Source organism: Rattus norvegicus, chromosome 3 (genome assembly GCF_021556685.1).
Source record: "Rattus norvegicus strain SHRSP/BbbUtx chromosome 3, alternate assembly SHRSP_T2T, whole genome shotgun sequence".
In the NCBI taxonomy this organism is placed as follows: Eukaryota; Metazoa; Chordata; class Mammalia; order Rodentia; family Muridae; genus Rattus; species Rattus norvegicus.
This window is the reverse complement of record NC_141536.1, coordinates 60,094,555-60,113,287: the sequence shown is the minus strand read 5'-3', so window position 1 is coordinate 60,113,287 and position 18,733 is coordinate 60,094,555. Positions and strand designations below refer to the sequence as shown.

Below are 18,733 nucleotides of genomic sequence, written 5' to 3'. Positions count from 1 at the left end.
GCCCAGCTCTGAACAGTCAAAAACTTAACAAAAATTTTTCCCTCAACTTACAAAACATTTTTTTCTTACTTTTACTGATCAGTATCAGTTTTTAACTTTACCAAATTCCAAAAATATAGGGGTCGAGTTTCACCGTCCTTGCATTCTGGGTATTCAGGAGATGTTTGAAGATGGGGGTAGTTAAATGAAACTAACAAGACAGGAGAGGAGTAAGCTGAAAATCATGCAAGGAAGGCAGCTTTACTGTGGCAAGAAACAATAAAATTATAAACCAGGCAAAGGATAAAGCTAGAAAAAGAAACTAGAGAGAAGACTACAGGAGAAATAGGGGCAGAGGCAGATGATTAAGACAAAACGGCTAAGGAAAGGTGAAAGTCAATCCAAACAAAGAAAAATCATCGCACTTCCAGAAGGAAAAAAAAAAAAGAGGGTGCAGAACCGTATCATCAGTTGAGCAGGAAAGAGAGCCGATCACACAGGGAGGGGCTTGACAAAGGAGAGGAGAAAGAGATTCCTGCACTAAGAAACAATGTTGCTAGGTGCCTTTTACAGCTGTGTCTGCAGGGAAGACCGGAGAGACTGCAGGGGGAAATGAGCCCAGGGGAAAAAAAAAAAAAGCCTCCACAGCGCAGGTAAGAAGAGGCTGTTCAGATTTATGGATTTTATTAAGCCGGTTTTCTGAATCACTCTGCTATAAAGGAAAATAGCTTCTGCAGAGCTGTCTCCCCTCCTTCAGGTGAGGAACAAAGGAGAGGCGGAGCTAGGAATAGACAGGGTTGGGGTGGGGCTGGGCCGTCTGCATGATCATCTGGTCTGCAGCCCAGCTGCCTTCCGGTACTGCACCACATCACCTCATCACGTTTATATCTAAGATGGGAATCGAGAGTCAGTCCATATGAGGTTGCAGTGAGCACACATCTGGTACCCTTCCAAACAATAAATAAATAAATAGGCAGAAAAACGGATACCAGTCCATCTGCAGCCAAGAATTTCAAACGTGTGCTTTATGATAATACCGAACCTAGGGTCTTCCAGAGACTGCAGGCAGCAATGAGACAGGTCCCCTCCACCCTGAATGTCGATACTACATAGTGCTGAGGGGCACATAATTTATAGCACAGACCCTACGGCTTCCACAAAGGTTGAGTTTTCCTCTCCTCTTCTTGCCTTTTTATTGGCTTTACTGCACGGTTGCCAATAGCAACATCCACTGGTAGCAAAGGGAGTTCAACACCATTGCAATTTGCCAGACAGTGGAGGCCTGACAATGTCAACCATCAATCAAGTAGCTGTTTGTAATTGCCTCCATCTATTTCCCCTGGCTCGGGTATCTTTCCCATTGTGGGTCAAGATTCAGAAACTGCTGACTAATGTCCCCGGCTCTGTTCCTCCATGGCTATGGGGAAGTGCGAGAGAGGGTGGTAGCCTGCTTGGTGTCAAACCCTGGAGCTTAGAGGTTGGAAATCTAGGACTTGACGGTATTTTTAAAGCCCCTGCAAAGCAGTTTCCTTCTCACGAACCTGAGTCATGTGCCGATCTCTGTAGTTGGCTTTTCTGAAGCACAGAAAGAGGGAACTTGCCGATCTTTATTGACCACTGTTGGTTCTTGCTGGCAGAAGGCATTTGAAAGATGAAACTTCTTCAAACTGAAACTCAGACAAGATTGTCTTCTTCCTCAGGTCTTTAGGCATGAACAGCTGAGATGAGTCCATCCCACTTTTGTGTGAGATGTATTTTTTTTCAGAAATTGTATTTATTCATACTAGTGAGCATTATCTCATCCGTGCACAAGCTACAACACAGCTGGAGATTCTGGTGGGTGAGAGCAACTGGGCAGCCAGCCGAGGGTACCTACCAGTACACAGCAGGACAGGAGTCCATCCTAGCTGGCTGCTGATGGGCCTCTCGGTTTGGGGTAACTTTGCAGGCTTCTACCTGGTAAATAAAAGCACCAGCTTTTAATCAGTTTCTGCTTCAAAGGACCAAGCTATTCTTTGCTTTGGAAAATTCGTGCAGGTCATTTTCTTCCTACTTCTCAAATAAAATAGAAACAAACCTGAGAGTCATGTTCTCACTGAAGGATGCAAAAATATCCGTGTAGAAGGAGCAGACCCAGAACAAGCTTCCTAAAGCGTCTGAGCCTGCTTCTAACGATCGAGGATGATATAGCCATCAGTACCTGCCTGTGAGTGTGTTCTCTCTTAGTTCACAAAGAACAGCCTTTGGTTATCTCATAGCATTACGCCCCATATGGGAATCATTACTTTAGAAGGGAATTTATAAAGAGAGCCAAGAAAAGTAAAAATTGTACACGCGTTTCCTGTTTATGAAGGCCTACATGCTTCCCAGGACTTTGGGTTTGCAAGTATCTTGGATTTAAAATGATCTCAGAATGTTTTTATTAGTGCAGTGACAGTAATATGTTTCTGTTAGTGACTCAAGTCATTAGCCTGAATCTACTCTGTTTACTGTGAGGTACAATTGTTTTTAAAACCCATTTACTGACCCTGGTGAATCACAGAAACACACATACACACACACACAGACACACACACACACAACCAATCATTGCTTCCAGTAATAGAAACAATTTCTCTCAAGTGCATCAGAAATCTAAACATGTTTGGAATAAATTCAAATATATAGAAAAATGCACTGGCATGGGCCGGGGGATGACAAAAAGATTAGCAAAAGCCACTGAATGTAACCTAGTTTGGGACCCTAAAATTTCTGCCTGGCCTCCTTTAGTGAACTCTGTATGTTTCCTAGTGTCAAACTGGGATGGTTTCTCTGCCGGGTACTGTCAAGAGCTTCCGAACTCCAATTTTCCTAGGAACTTAGAGGTTAGGTCTGGCTGTTAGTGGTCAACGTATCATACACTTCCTAAGTCAGGAGCTCCCAACCTGTGGGTTGCGACCCATTTGGGGAAAAGGTCACATATCAGACTCCCTACATATTAGAGATTTACATTAAAATTTGTAACAGGAGAGAATTTACAGTGCTGAAGTGGTAATGGGAATAACTGTATGGTTGGTGTCACAGCACCATGAGGAACTGTGTTAAAGGGTCACAGATTTAGGAAGGTTGAGAACCACTGCGCTAACTGAACAATAATAGACTGGGGACGGCGGAAATAAACTAGGATGTGCCCGGAGAGTTTCATGGGGTGGCATTCGATTTAGCAGCACCCAGTGTTGTGCTCCCCTTGTCCGTGCCCCCTCCTCTCCCCTCCCCCATCTAGTGGTTTGGGTTGTACATATTTTGATTTTGAATGACCTTGCATGTCTGTGCATCTCTCAGCAGCACTAAAGGCAAACTATCCGTCTGTGTCCATCTGTACCAATCAATGTTTCTGAACGTACACACTGGTGCCAACGTGTTTGGTTTATGAAGTAAATGAACTGCTTGCTATGAAAAGAAGCCAAGTGAGTTCTTTGAGGCCATCCTTCGTCTGCGTTCGTGTCTGTGTCTATGTGTGTGTTAGAGAGGTCTATGTGTGTGTTAGAGAGGTCTATGTGTGTGTTAGAGAGGTCTATGTGTGTGTTACAGTGCTCATTTTTCTCTTGCTCTACCGCAGACTTAGATGAAATCCTATTTAGAGCAGTTTTAAAGCACAGTGCAGTGTGGAGATAGAGGTCTAGTTACTGAGTCCCGTTCCCTTGGAGGGCTGTTGCTTCTGCCATTTTCTTTTGATTTACAACAATTTAAAAAGGATTCCCTACTGACTCGTTTCCTAATTATCATTGTTTTGTACAGAAGAAGGGAAAGACATTGCCATTTGGGCTGGGTGAAGCTCCTCTCTTTGTGCGCTTTCTAGGCTGATACTGTATCGTAAGAACACTTGGTTTAATGCTACCTGGCCATTTCAGAAGCAACTACTCATGGCTTTGAAACAGGCTACTTTAAAAAAGCTATTCTTGTTTTTAATAAAATGCTCAATGTTTAACTAACACTCTGGCATAGCCTTTGTCTTGAGGGCTGGGAGAAAGATACGTGCTTTCTAACACCTACCATTTAAATGGTGACAATTTTGCTCATTGACTTTGGCCAGTTCTGTCTGATTGTGAGAGAGGAATCCTGGGGCCTCGTTTTTTAAACTGACGAAAGATTCTCAGAGTTATGGAAGGTTGTCTGGAGGTAGAATTCTGCAGCCCAAAGCTCTCCCTGCATCCGTTGTGCATTGCTGAAGTCTGCATGAACAGTTACAGAAGGTGGGGTCGCATCCACACAGGGCTGACAGCCACAGTGACATGATACAACTATGCCATGGCTTCGGTGCTTAAACTTTAAAATCCTCACACCATTGCGCCTCTTCGGTCAGAATGAATTGCAACAAATAATCTAGAGCCAATTCAAATGACTGGGGGAGGAGACGCCCAGGGAAGAGAGGGAGGAGGTGCAGCGAGGCCCTCTACTGGTCAGTATAAGCAAATACCAGCACTGCCCACTGCAGCCACTGGCTTCTTTGTGTATTGCAGCCTGCAGTGAGGTGGAAATGAAGATCTCTAACTCACAAAAGGTCTGTGGGGATGAATGGGGGAAGTTAGGCAAAGTGGGCTTAGTGATGAACAGAGTGCATCCTTCCTGGGGTTTGGAGTAGCTCTGTCTTTTAAAGGCTGCCCGACTGTTTTACAAATTAGGATCCACAGTTTTGCCTTCTTCGCTGATCCCTTTTGTAAACTATAACACTCCTAAACAATCTGAGATAAGTTGGTTTAGTAACACTGTAGACTTGAAAATACAAGCTACTTGATCAAAATCAAAGTCCATTCAAGAAAGATCTTATTTCGATATTGAGGAAGATTTCTCTGAAAGGTAAGCCCCTCGTGAGATGAAATGGCTCTCCAACTAAACAGGAGTGATCTTGTTTTTTTTTTTTTGTTTTTTTTTTTCGGAGCTGGGGACCGAACCCAGGGCCTTGCGCTTCCTAGGCAAGTGCTCTGCCACTGAGCCAAATCCCCAGCCCCAGGAGTGATCTTGCTGAGTCGGTGTACAGACAGCTCCACTGTTTCAAAAAACTGAACTCAGGCTCTTAAAACTCAATCAATGGCATTACAGATTCGGCCCTAATCTCTTCATTGCCTCCCTGTTCTTAGTGGAGATGGGTTTGAAATGATCAGAATTGAATGGAACTGAGCTCCTAAACGGGCCATCCTGGAAAAAAAAAAAAAAAAAAAAAAAAAAAAAAAAAAAGGTCAGGAGGCATAATGGGGAAGAAAAACACTAGCTTTACAAACGACTTCCTTTATCAAGGAAATTGCTTACACATGGTTGTGCATGGGACACTCATGAATTACCAGTCATAAATGGTCACATTCCTAGGGTAACAAAAGGTACTTCCCAGCTAGTTGTAAAAGGAAATCTCGACCCATTATACATCTGATTGCTATGTATTTTGGCAGGAAGAGCAGAAGGATGCTAAGAACCAAACATGCTTTTGCCCTGCGATATTTTGCACACTCTTCCTGGTAATCATCCCTGACCTAGTCCAGCAAAACCAGCCGTGACTGTCACACCTCTTTCTCAGTCATTAACTCCTTTCTACATGTCTGGAACGCACTTTGCAAGAGCCACTGCCTGCCATCTGATCGCTGAGGGTAATATTGAAGATTTGCTTTTGACATCCAGCTCTTCAAGACCCTGACGTAAACAAAAATGATCCTTTATACTTCACAGTCTTTTTTTTTTTTTTTCCAGAGCTGGGGACCAAACCCAGGGCCTTGCGTTTGCTAGGCGAGCCCTCTACCACTGAGCTAAATCCCCAACCCCACTTCACGATCTTCTACTCAGTTTGTTTTCCAGGCCTTCTATGATTAATTAAAAGATCTCTCACCTCTCCCATCCAAGAAACAATGAAACGACTCCCCAACTGCCTATCAGAGACCAAATAAAAGTCAGCCTAGCACAGCGGTGATTGTGGGCAAGCCAGTTTCACAGTGGGATTGGTGCATTCGCTGCATTGTGAAAATGACCCTGCTCTCCATCTGTCTATGCCAAATGCCCTGCTCTTTTCAAGCCAGACCATTGGAGCAGCTTCCCATGAAATAAGGAGGAGGACACAAAATGGCTACCCTCCTGTGTACTTCAGCTGCTGTGTGTATAGATAGGTACCAACACAGAAAGGAGGAACCCAAATGATCCCCTTCAGGTAGCCAAGACATTTGGGAGAAAGCCGACAACCACCCCCCACCCTGTGTGTGTGTGTGTGTGTGTGTGTGTGTGTGTGTGTCTGTGTGTGTGTGTCTGTGTGTATGCATGTGTGTTTTAAAAAGTCATTTGAGGGCTGGGGATTTAGCTCAGTGGTAGAGCGCTTACCTAGGAAGCGCAAGGCCCTGGGTTCGGTCCCCAGCTCCGAAAAAAAGAACCAAAAAAAAAAAAAAAAAGTCATTTGAAGGTGGGATGTTTTCATCATGTAAGTACAGTTATGCAAACAGAGAGACTAAAGGGATAAAAGGTCATTTTTTGTTTCCGTGTTCATTCATCATAATTTAAGACCAGCCTTTTCACAATGACAGTCTACACATAAAGATTTTTAAATACTGCATGTGAATTTCCAAGGAGCAAACGTCAGGCAGGTCAGCAGCTGTAAAGGAGACATATCATATTCCTTAATATTTGAGCAGCACAGGTCACATACCCCCACCACAGACTTCACCTAAAAGGGTACCAAAGAATCACAGTAAAAGTAAACTCACAGTGGGGATGCAGAAGTAGTCCTTACCTGCTTTCTGTGGAGATCGTTGGTGGACCAAAGACTCACTCCACACACATGAAATGGGTGTGATTTGTTCCTTCCTTCTTATTGATTGCATGAATGTCCCTTGTGTGATGATGTCTAAGAAGTCACATGGCTGCTAATTCTCTGATGAGGGCAGGATGAAAGTAAGTAAAGTCAGCTGTTATGTAGTAGGAGTGACTGTACACTTACTTCAGCCTTTTCCTTGTTATACCAGGAACTAGGGGATACACAACCCCACTGGCTATTGTCCGTCTGTTTGAAGCTGCAGTTGACACATTGAAGTGAGAAGCCTACTGCCCACACCAATTTGGTTGGTTGTTTCTGTAGAAAAAAAAGACAGTAATCTTTCCTCATACACACTTGGTGCCACATTTGACAGGGCCGATAGATTATTGGAGACGTGTGGATAGAATGACTTGCCACTCACTGTTCCCCATGGAATCTAGTTCAGCTTCTGTGGTGTTTGAATGAGAATGTCCCCCAAGGTTCAGATGTTTGAACACTTAGTTCCCCAGCTGGTAGCGCTGTTGGGGACGATGTGGCCTTGTGGGAAGAGACATGTCACTGAGATTTTAAAAGGTTTCAGCCATCCCAGTATCACACTATCTACATCCATCTTGGAGATGATCAAGATGGCACAGTGGAGGTGAGAGAGAGAGCTGCTTCTGCCCAGAATCTGGGTTAGGAACTCAGCTATGACTCTTTCAAAAGGTTTGCTTTAGTCATTCCTGGGGAATACTTGGGAAGGCCTGATTTGATGCTCTTATCTCTCTGCTTCTTGGCTTGTGTTATTTTACTTGGCACAGTTACCCAATTAGACATTCTGCTCTTCCTGGAACTCTCATTGGAAATTCTAGCTAACTACCTCAATGGCTTCCCTAGTTGATTTCAACTAAGTATGTGTAAGCCTCCAATTTATTCTATTGAATTTATTGAATTATCGATCTGATGTTTCTATCTGCTACTTCCTATTTCTATCTGCTATTTTACTTTTGCTTGCTATATTCTTAATAAAATGCCGTTCAATAACCCAGCATTAGTAGATCATCTTCTACTTGGTAGAGAAAGCTTGGTCACTGTACTGTTCTATTAAGAAGTGCGCACTTAGCTCCACACTGAAAGATAATTGAGGAGATTTCAAGGTATACAACGGGGAAAAAGTACAAGCTTAAAAAAAAATCCCTTTCTTATCTGAATACAAAAACCAAAAAAATATACCAAAGTCCCCACGGTTAAGGAGTCATGAAATAAAACTACAACTCCCAGAATGCAAAGTGGTTAGGTCCCATGGCGAAGTAACAAAGGTGCATGCCGGGAGAAAGCAGGAATACAATATCTGGACTGCTTGTAACAGTTTTCTATCCCTTCTCAAACTTCTGTCCCTACCCAGTTTGTGTCTTATAACACAAAACAAAAATTCAGAGACTATGTTAACAGTTCCTAGTCATATCGAACAGATTCTACCTCAGAGCTAACCGCCGCCCCTTGGATGAACTTCCGTTTCCGGTTACTTAGTTGCCTTGGAAACTAGCACGCGCCACAATTTTGGCGGCTATGGCGTGGCAAAGCAGCTCGAAAGTTCCCGACGGTGAGTTCACAGCGGTGGTGTACAGGCTCATCCGCGACTCCCGCTACTCAGAGGCGGTGCAGCTACTGAGCGCAGAGCTGCAGGGGAGTCCCCGCAGCCGCGCAGGGCTGTCGCTGCTGGCCTACTGCTACTACCGCCTGCAGGAGTTCGAGCTCGCTGCGGAGTGCTATGAGCAACTGAGCCAGATGCATCCGGAACTCGAGCAGTACCGCCTGTATCAGGCCCAGGCGCTCTACAAGGCCTGCCTGTATCCAGAGGCCACCCGGGTCGCCTTCCTCCTGGACAACCCCACCTATCAGACTCGAGTCCTTCGTCTGCAGGCTGCTATCAAGTACAGTGAAGGGGATCTCCCAGGAGCCAGGAGCTTGGTGGAGCAGCTGCTGAGTGGGGAAGCTGGAGAAGACAGTGGAGGGGAGAATGACCCAGATGGCTTGGTCAACATGGGTTGTCTGCTCTACAAGGAGGGACACTACGAAGCTGCCTGTTCCAAGTTCTTAGCGGCCCTGCAGGCTTCTGGTTACCAACCTGACCTTTCCTACAACTTGGCTTTAGCCTATTACAGCAGTCGGCAGTATGCGCCTGCTCTGAAGCATATCGCTGACATCATTGAGCGTGGCATCCGTCAACACCCAGAACTAGGTGTGGGCATGACCATTGAAGGCATTGATATTCGTAGTGTCGGCAACACTGCAGTCCTTCATCAGACTGCTCTGATCGAAGCCTTCAACCTCAAGGCAGCCATAGAGTACCAGCTGAGAAACTTTGAGGTAGCCCAAGAAACCCTCACTGACATGCCACCCAGAGCAGAGGAAGAGTTGGACCCCGTGACCCTGCACAACCAGGCTCTGATGAACATGGATGCCAAGCCCACAGAGGGCTTTGAAAAGCTCCAGTTTCTGCTCCAGCAAAACCCCTTCCCCCCAGAGACCTTTGGCAACCTGCTGCTGCTTTACTGTAAATATGAGTATTTCGACCTGGCAGCTGATGTTCTAGCAGAAAACGCCCACTTGACTTACAAGTTCCTCACACCCTATCTCTATGACTTCTTGGATGCCATGATCACTTGCCAGACAGCTCCTGAAGAGGCTTTCATTAAACTTGATGGGCTAGCAGGTATGCTGACTGACCAGCTCAGGAGACTCACTAAACAAGTTCAAGAAGCAAGGCATAACAGAGACGATGAAATTATTAAAAAAGCTGTGAATGAATATGACGAAACCCTTGAGAAGTATATCCCTGTACTGATGGCCCAGGCAAAAATCTACTGGAATCTTGAGAATTATCAAATGGTGGAGAAGATCTTCCGCAAATCTGTGGAATTCTGTAATGACCATGATGTGTGGAAGCTGAATGTGGCCCATGTCCTCTTCATGCAGGAAAACAAGTACAAGGAGGCCATTGGTTTCTATGAGCCCATTGTCAAGAAGAATTATGATAACATCCTGGGTGTCAGTGCTATCGTGTTAGCTAACCTCTGTGTTTCCTACATTATGACAAGTCAAAATGAGGAAGCTGAGGAGCTGATGAGGAAGATTGAGAAAGAGGAGGAACAACTCTCCTATGAAGACCCGGACAAGAAAATCTACCACCTTTGCATTGTGAATTTGGTGATAGGAACCCTTTATTGTGCCAAAGGAAACTATGACTTTGGCATCTCTCGGGTTATCAAGAGCCTGGAGCCTTACCATAAGAAGCTGGGAACTGATACGTGGTATTATGCCAAAAGATGCTTCCTGTCCTTACTGGAGAACATGTCAAAGCACATGATAGTTCTTTGTGATGGTGTTGTTCAAGAATGTGTCCAGTTTCTAGAGCACTGCGAGATTTTTGGTAGAAACATCCCTGCTGTTCTCGAACAACCCTTGGAGGAAGAAAGAATTCACACTGGAAAGAATACAGTCACTTATGAGTCCAGACTGTTGAAAGCTTTGATTTATGAGATCATAGGGTGGAATATGTAGTACATTCTGTTAATGACTTTTACAACAAAGGCTTTGTTATGTTGGCACTGTGTTTCAACTCTAAGCTTTAACATTCTCACACTCTTTACATGTTGCACATTGTCTACCTTAAATGCTTATTCAATTAGATACAGCTTTTCCTGATGAGAAACTCCACCAAATGAACGTAACCAATGAACCCAGAAGCACTTATTTAAAATTTGAGAACTGAATGAGAAAGCACCATCCAGTCGGGTTTATAACATCCTTTCGTTGCTGTTTCACACTTTGCTTTATTGCTAGTGTGCTGTCTGTGAACCATCATGTTATCCATGGAGGACAAGTATCGAACATGAGCCTTAGTTACATGACACTTGGACTTTCGAGGTCGTTTCAGGGATTACACGTTCTGCTTTAGCTCACCCTCATTATTTGTAGTGCAGAAGTTTTGTACACTTGTGGATTTTAAAGCTTTTTTCAGTGTCTTGGCGTTTTTTATTTTTTAAAGAAGTAACATTTAACAAAAGTCTTCATGTTGTTAGTGGCTCTTTTGTAGAATGTGCAAAATCCAGTGTGAAATTTTGCTCCTAAATAAAAAACTACAGTGCGGTGGTTTGAAGCTAATAAACTGAGAAATATCTCATGTTTTACTGTTCATAATTGACCTTTAATAGTGATTGATAATATAAGTAATTTTAAAAATCAATATTTAATTCCTATACCGGTGTCACTTTTTGAAGGCACAATGCTGGGATTTTGTTTCTCTGTTTCTTCAGAAAGGCAAGTACATTTTATTCTATTTGACATTATCAAAGTCCCTTCTGATATTAATGGTGTATAAATATTGATACATGAAATTATATTTATATAATATAAAGTTAAAATATAAAAAGTATCTGGGACTTTTTTCTTCGTTTTACCAGTTCCCTGGCCACAGTCTTCCCAGTTACCTCTCAGGGGAATTCTAGGGGGAGTGCTCCTCACTGTACTCAAGAACTTCATTCCCTAAAAGTGTAAAGTAAAGCCTTGTTTTTTCCATGATGTCCTTTTGTTCTTAATAATTGTCGGTCTATCTTACAGAACATCAAGAAGAAAATTTAGGCTTGGAAAGAACAAAACACTTTTCTTCCAGAAAAATGGGAGTCACTTATATGTTTAAAGGGGTTGTGTAGACATATGAAGTATAGCATATACATTCTACATTCATACACATTCAACCATCTCTTTAGGTAGAGAAATAATAATAGCATAATAGTAAGTGTGTCTGAGATTTGACTGTAAAGTGTTTTTACATTATTATTTGACCTGTTGCTGTTCACTCAAGATGTAAAGATTTCATATTTAAAAGAAACACAGAATATATAAAGTGCTTCTTTACATTCAGAAACTTAGTGCAAGAAGCAGTCACACCACTTCCCTTCCAATACCTGCTAGTCCTTCTCTTAAGAAACCAACTTCCGGGATACGTTAAAAAAAAAAAAAAAACTTCAGACTTCCGTTTCCGTTGGCTTGTGGCCTTGGAAACAAGCACACTCAATCTTGACAGTTATGGCGGGGCTGAGCAGCTCTCAGATCCCCGACGGTGAGTTCACAGCGGTGGTGTACAGGCTCATCCGCGACTCCCGCTACTCAGAGGCGGTGCAGCTACTGAGCGCAGAGCTGCAGAGGAGCCCCCGCAGCCGCGCAGGGCTGTCGCTGCTGGCCTACTGCTACTACCGCCTGCAGGAGTTCGAGCTCGCTGCGGAGTGCTATGAGCAACTGAGCCAGATGCATCCGGAACTCGAGCAGTACCGCCTGTACCAGGCCCAGGCGCTCTACAAGGCCTGCCTGTATCCAGAGGCCACCCGGGTCGCCTTCCTCCTGGACAACCCCTCCTTCTATAGCCGGGTCCTTCGTCTGCAGGCTGCTATCAAGTACAGTGAAGGGGATCTCCCAGGAGCCAGGAGCTTGGTGGAGCAGCTGCTGAGTGGGGAAGCTGGAGAAGACAGTGGAGGGGAGAATGACCCAGATGGCTTGGTCAACATGGGTTGTCTGCTCTACAAGGAGGGACACTATGAAGCTGCCTGTTCCAAGTTCTTTGCAGCTTTGCAGGCTTCCGGTTACCAGCCCGATGTATCTTATAACCTAGCTTTAGCTTGTTACAGCAACAGGCACTATGCCCCAGCCCTGAAGCATATTGCCAATATCATTGAGCGTGGCATCCGTCAACACCCAGAACTAGGTGTGGGCATGACCACCGAGGGCATTGATGTTCGCAGTGTTGGCAATACGGTAGTTCTTCACCAGACTGCTCTGGTGGAAGCCTTCAACCTCAAGGCAGCCATAGAGTACCAGCTGAGAAACTTTGAAGCAGCCCAGGAAGCCCTCACTGACATGCCACCCAGAGCAGAGGAAGAGTTGGACCCCGTGACCCTGCACAACCAGGCTCTGATGAACATGGATGCCAAGCCCACAGAGGGCTTTGAAAAGCTCCAGTTTCTGCTCCAGCAAAACCCCTTCCCCCCAGAGACCTTTGGCAACCTGCTGCTGCTTTACTGTAAATATGAGTATTTCGACCTGGCAGCTGATGTTCTAGCAGAAAACGCCCACTTGACTTACAAGTTCCTCACACCCTATCTCTATGACTTCTTGGATGCCATGATCACTTGCCAGACAGCTCCTGAAGAGGCTTTCATTAAACTTGATGGGCTAGCAGGCATGCTGACGGAGCAGCTCAGGAGACTCACTAAACAAGTTCAAGAAGCAAGGCATAACAGAGACGATGAAGTTGTCATAAAAGCTGTAAACGAATATGACGAAACCCTTGAGAAGTATATCCCTGTACTGATGGCCCAGGCCAAAATCTACTGGAATCTTGAGAATTATCAAATGGTGGAGAAGATCTTCCGCAAATCTGTGGAATTCTGTAATGACCATGATGTGTGGAAGCTGAATGTGGCCCATGTCCTCTTCATGCAGGAAAACAAGTACAAGGAGGCCATTGGTTTCTATGAGCCCATTGTCAAGAAGAATTATGATAACATCCTGAGTGTCAGTGCTATCGTGTTAGCTAACCTCTGTGTTTCCTACATTATGACAAGTCAAAATGAGGAAGCTGAGGAGCTGATGAGGAAGATTGAGAAGGAGGAGGAACAACTCTCCTATGGTGACCCGGACAAGAAAATCTACCACCTTTGCATTGTGAATTTGGTGATAGGAACCCTTTATTGTGCCAAAGGAAACTATGACTTTGGCATCTCTCGGGTTATCAAGAGCCTGGAGCCTTACCATAAGAAGCTGGGAACTGATACGTGGTATTATGCCAAAAGATGCTTCCTGTCCTTACTGGAGAACATGTCGAAGCACACAATCATGCTGAGGGACAGCGTCATTCAAGAATGTGTCCAGTTTCTAGAGCACTGCGAGATTTTTGGCAGAAGCATCCCTGCTGTTATCGAACAGCCCTTGGAGGAGGAAAGAATGCACACAGGGAAGAATACGGTCACTTATGAGTCCAGACAGCTGAAAGCTTTGATTTACGAGATCATAGGGTGGAATATGTAATTACTTGTAAAAGAAAAAGGTCATTAGAAAGGCTTTTTTAGAGTCTATGTTTCTCTTTTTTCTTTATTTTCCATCACTTTTTATTTACTGTTTCTTTGTTTCTTGTTCAACTCTGTATACTTAACACCATGACAGCCTTTCCGCCTTGATAGCCTTGGAATATGTATTAAGCTCTGGCATCTTGACTACGCGACACAGTCCACAGTTGCGGCCGTGACATCTCTGCAGAAACGAAAGCACTGGGCAGCCATTAGAGTTTCAGCTTTGTGTGTGAAGGGGACTAAGCACCTGTCAGTGACTGGTACACAGTCCTGCTGAAACTGCCTGTACAACAAACCATCTCTCTGTTAGCAAAGAGAAACAGAAAGCAGACTTGGTGCTCTGGATAGACTGTGCTACTCAATAAACACTCTTAACCACATGGCTCCAGGCTTCTTCTTATTTTGGTTGACTGCTCTGATTGTTGCTTTTGTTTGGGGCCTTTTCTGTTCCTGTTGAGATTCTCCACTCTCTAGACCCCTTCAGAAACCAAAGTCTAGTTTGGACCTGGTCTAATCATTTTGAAAGTACAAGTCCTTGTTTTCCTAGGTTCTTTTCCAGGTTATTTTTAGCAAGTAGTTCCTTTTTCCTCCCCTGGTGGTGTTGGTTGGTATAGTCGAGGTTTTATTTCTCTTTCTGCTTTAGGCTTTCGTAGTTGATTGTACGTCATCAATACTAAGTGTGGAAGCTCTTTTAAAAGACGTGTGTGTGCAGCATGCAGGTGCTATGACGTCTTTACAGAGGGCAGAAACCAACTTAGGAAGTAGGTTTCCCCGTTCTGTTATGAACTCATGGATTGAACTCAAGCCCTCAGCCTTTCCCCAGCAAGTGCTTTTATCCACTGAGCTACCTTGGAAGCGCAAGTATGGAAGCTTCGGGATGTTTTTAGTTTAGAGAGAAGTGTTGAACTGAAAATGGAAAAGGGGCAAAGGGGATAAGTTGCAGATACTGTACAGCCTGTAGGTCTTAAGCTATTCACTTATTCCTCAGAGCATAACAGTCCTTCCAGCTACTAGACCCTTCCTACAGCTACTTTTGGCAATAACATCTATTTCAGTAAAAACCCATATGAAGAAAAGTTGCCTTTTATAACTTGGAATGATAAGTCTGGTCAAAATAAAACACAATATTTCATATTAATGCTTTCTAGCATTTTGGCTTACAGAAAACGTAAACCATTAAAAGAAATGCTATCTAGGGGTTGGGGATTTAGCTCAGTGGTAGAGCGCTTGCCTAGCAAGTTCAGTCCCCAGCTCCGAAAAAAAAGAAAAGAAAAAAAAAAAGAAATGCTATCTAATAACTTACTGATTACTAAGAAATCTGAGGGTTTTTTCCTTTTTACCTGGTGTTTCTTTTTACAACCTTGAACGCTGTGAATGTATACAAGACAGTCCTTTTTTCCTGCTACACTGTGCATAAACGATATTAATATTTAGAAATGATACATTTATTTTAATTTCATTAAGAGGAAATTTCGTTTCCTTTTTCAGTTTATCTAAACATGCATGTTTTCTCATTGGAGTAGAGATTCTTAATTAGTTCTTAAAATGAAAAACTACCTTTTGGTTCAGAATTTTTACTGATGGGCTATTAGAATGGAGATAGCCACACATGCAGAGTTATTCTCAGAATACACGGAGCTTTTCCTGCCCCTGAGGTGAGGCCTCCAGCTGCCAGTCCACCAGATATCTGGAAATAGAGAAGCAGGTGAAGTGAAGATGGAAAAGAGATTTAACTGTGTGATATACTTCACAGCCCACCTCGGGTCCCCTGCACGTCCCCATCTCAGCAGTTAATCAAATGTCTCCTGCCATTAGCTGACGAGAAGTAATGGGTTGCAGAGTGGAAGTAACAGATGCCAGAGCCAACACACCAAATCATCACTCCTTACACTCTCCTCTTATTTAATACAAAGAAAGGGCATGCAGGCTCACCAAAAGGACAGTGTCACCTACAGCGGGAGGCAGGCTCTCTTGAAACGGTTTCTTTTTTCCTGCCTTCAAAAGGTTTATTTAAGAGATAGCGTTGTTTCATGCTGCAGAATGTATCACGAGAAAAATGGAAAGTCTATCTTCCTTACCAGCCTCCTTTTCCTTTTTTATCTTTGCCCGTTTGTCAGTTATAGGGACACTGTCCTGATAGCAGCTCAAAGTACAGCCAGGTATAAAGAATGCATGCTAACCCTTGGCAGCAGGTGCTGAGAAAGATGCACCTTATCATTCCAAGGTGACTCTGAAAGTTCTTTAACAATGCATTTTTGTAAATTGTGCTAACATTTTTAGAGGAGAAAAAGTTGACTGTCAGAGGACTCACCCGAAGCCCCAAATTAAATTTGCCTGCCTGGAATCAGGTGCAAGGAAGTGGGTGGATAAGTTACCTCAAAGAAATGGATGGCTCAAAGTGTCCTATGCAAACAGGACGCCTGCAACATGCAGAGAACAGCACCCGCCAGTCTTTTGTTCTTAATTATTTTATTAGGAGACGTAAGTGCTTAAGAAAAAGGGAGTTAGAGATATAGCTCAGTGGTAGAGCGCTTGCCAAGGCCCTGGGTTGGGTCCCCAGCTCCGGAAAAAAAAAAAAAAAAAAAAAAAAGAAAAAGGGAAATCAGACTAAAAGTTTTACCAGCAATTATGGCAACCGCTATTTTTTTTTTTTTTGCCAAGCTGTGGCTGTTTATTATATAAAAATACCATGGGTGGCACCTTAGTTCATCCGTCTAATAAGCCTGTAATCTGTCTTCCCTGTTGCCAGCATCTCCACCTTCTACAAAGTGAGTTATCTTTTTCTTCTTTCCACCTCGTGGGGAAGGTAGTTTGAAGGGCCACAGGAAGTTACCAAGAGATACAGCAATCAAGGAATTATCTGTCAAGGCAATCCGCTTTTTATTGATTTTGCCATAGCCTCACTTGTACATGAGCTCATTTACTGACTTCAGGTTGGGGTCCCCACACACAATGGACGATGCCACAGTCCTCAGCATGTTCATTGGAGCCTTGTTGAGCTTAACCAAGGTGCCACTGAAGATCTGTCGGAGACGAAGCAGCTGCAATACCTTGAATACCTTTGAGTTTACTCCACTGATACCTGGGGCTCTGAGGACAAAGGTACATGCCAGTATTGTGTGTGTGTGTGTGTGTGTGTGTGTGTGTGTGTGTGTGTGTGTGTCCTAGAAAGACAAGCTTCCCTCTGCAGTTAATACAGCACCTTTATTTCTGGAATTTTTATTCTCATACTGAGTCATTGTTATTAAACTGTTTCTGAAAGACTACAGAAGACCAAAGAAGCATCTGGTTTGGATGGGATGCTGCTGGCTGCTTCGGAGACTAAAGAGACCCTTCCTGATAATGAGCAGATGATAGATGACGGGATGGCCGGCCAAAGTATCAAAATACCCTAGAAACAATCCTGGGGAATATAAACTGGGGAGTCACATGTATGATCTTTTACAGATCAGACCTAAACCTCTTAATACAAATTTGGCGTCAAGCACGTAGAGCGTAATGGCAGAGTCAGAACAAGGAGGGCTTGGACTAGCTCACCTCTTCAGTCATAAAACAGAGTCTTTGACATAACTTGCCTTGTCCATAGTACAAGAGCCAAAGAGTGAGGAATGAGAACAGAAGTCCTCCAGGGCTTCCGGCTTCCGGTCCATGCTCCATCCATGCTAGCGTAGTTTCCCTTTGGGTATTCTTTTTTTCCCTTCAGATTATCCTAGCGGCACCTACCATTACTTTCCCAGAGGGAGGACTTCCACTGCACCGCTGCTGATTATGTCACCAGTGTTCTATCAATAAGCACTTGTGAGTGCATTCCTGAGCTGCTCTAGGTTATACTATACTTTCCAAAGGTGCTCAATGGATCGTGAATGGACACCACATATCACTGGTGGTGGGCACTAGCTTAACTGCAATACAGTCTTATCACTTCCTCTTATGGTTCTTTTATTTTTCTTTTCTATTCCACCCAGTACCAGCGACCAATCCCAGTGACTTTAGCATCCTTCCACTGGGCTAAATTCCAGCTTTTCCTCTTTTCTTTAAAATACCTTTTATGATCCTTGGGTCGGTGGCTTTTGTCATAGCTTCCAGCCACCAAACATATTCAAACAACTGTTAGGAGGCTCCCGGGACCTCAGTCGCACTGGCTGACAGGTCTAGAGCAGAGTCCTTGAACTCTCTCTGAGTGCTTGCCGGACTACTGCATTTTGCAGTGGACACGATAAAGCTGTTTGCTTCTAGGAAGGATGGAAAGGAAAGCAGGCAGAAAGGAAGGGGAAGGGGCTGGGGATTTAGCTCAGCGGTAGAGCGCTTGCCTAGGAAGCGCAAGGTCCTGGGTTCGGTCCCCAGCTCCAAGAAAGAAAGAAAGAAGGAAAGAAAGAAAGGAAGGAAGGAAGGAAGGAAGGAAGGAAGGGGGAAGGGGGAAGGAGGGAGCGAGGGAAGGTGAAGGGAGGGAGGGAGGAAAAGTAACCCAGAGTAGTAGCTGACCCCACAGTGTTTACATCACTGCAGAAGTCTGGGGCTCTGTAAACCTTCGCTTTCCCAGGCTTTTGCCTGGGAAAACCATTTGAGACAAGCTCTTCTATGCTCACCCTTTCTCAGTAGCACAGATGCTAATCTTATCTTAGACTTTTTCAGACGAAATAAAATCAACAAAAACCAAGAACAACATTAAGACGAGCTCCCTGGTATTTTTACTCCTCCCAAACACACACACACACACACACACACACACACACACACACACACACACACACACTTTTATTTAGTAATCCTTGGCTTCCACATTAGAACCAAGTGGTAAAGCAGAATGCACAGAGATGCCTAGGACCTCACTTCTGATCGTTTGGGGTTAGAGAGATGAGAATGGGGGAGGGGTCGATCAATA

At 44.1% G+C, this 18,733-nt stretch overlaps 2 protein-coding genes and 1 long non-coding RNA gene across 4 annotated transcripts; 2 read left to right on the top strand and 1 right to left on the bottom strand.

Annotated features, from left to right (window-relative positions):
- Positions 1-646: 646 nt before the first annotated feature.
- Positions 647-8,248, bottom strand: LOC147995535 (uncharacterized). Of its 2 annotated transcripts, XR_015683620.1 has the most exons (4): positions 8,204-8,248; positions 6,722-6,862; positions 1,521-1,935; positions 647-867 (listed from the first exon to the last, which is right to left on the bottom strand). It is a non-coding gene; the product is annotated as an uncharacterized LOC147995535 (long non-coding RNA). The 2 variants fall into 2 exon arrangements; XR_015683621.1 differs by lacking the exons at positions 6,722-6,862; positions 8,204-8,248 and adding an exon at positions 6,929-7,060.
- Ift70a1 (intraflagellar transport 70A1) lies at positions 8,071-11,525 on the top strand. The gene has a single exon (NM_001271494.1). It carries the CDS (start codon positions 8,294-8,296, stop codon positions 10,286-10,288), a length of 1,995 nt encoding a protein of 664 aa, NP_001258423.1. The 5' UTR covers positions 8,071-8,293; the 3' UTR covers positions 10,289-11,525.
- A 264-nt stretch (positions 11,526-11,789) lies between these two features.
- Positions 11,790-14,231, top strand: Ift70a2 (intraflagellar transport 70A2). The gene has a single exon (NM_001029918.1). It carries the CDS (start codon positions 11,816-11,818, stop codon positions 13,808-13,810), a length of 1,995 nt encoding a protein of 664 aa, NP_001025089.1. The 5' UTR covers positions 11,790-11,815; the 3' UTR covers positions 13,811-14,231.
- The last annotated feature ends 4,502 nt before the right edge of the window (positions 14,232-18,733 follow it).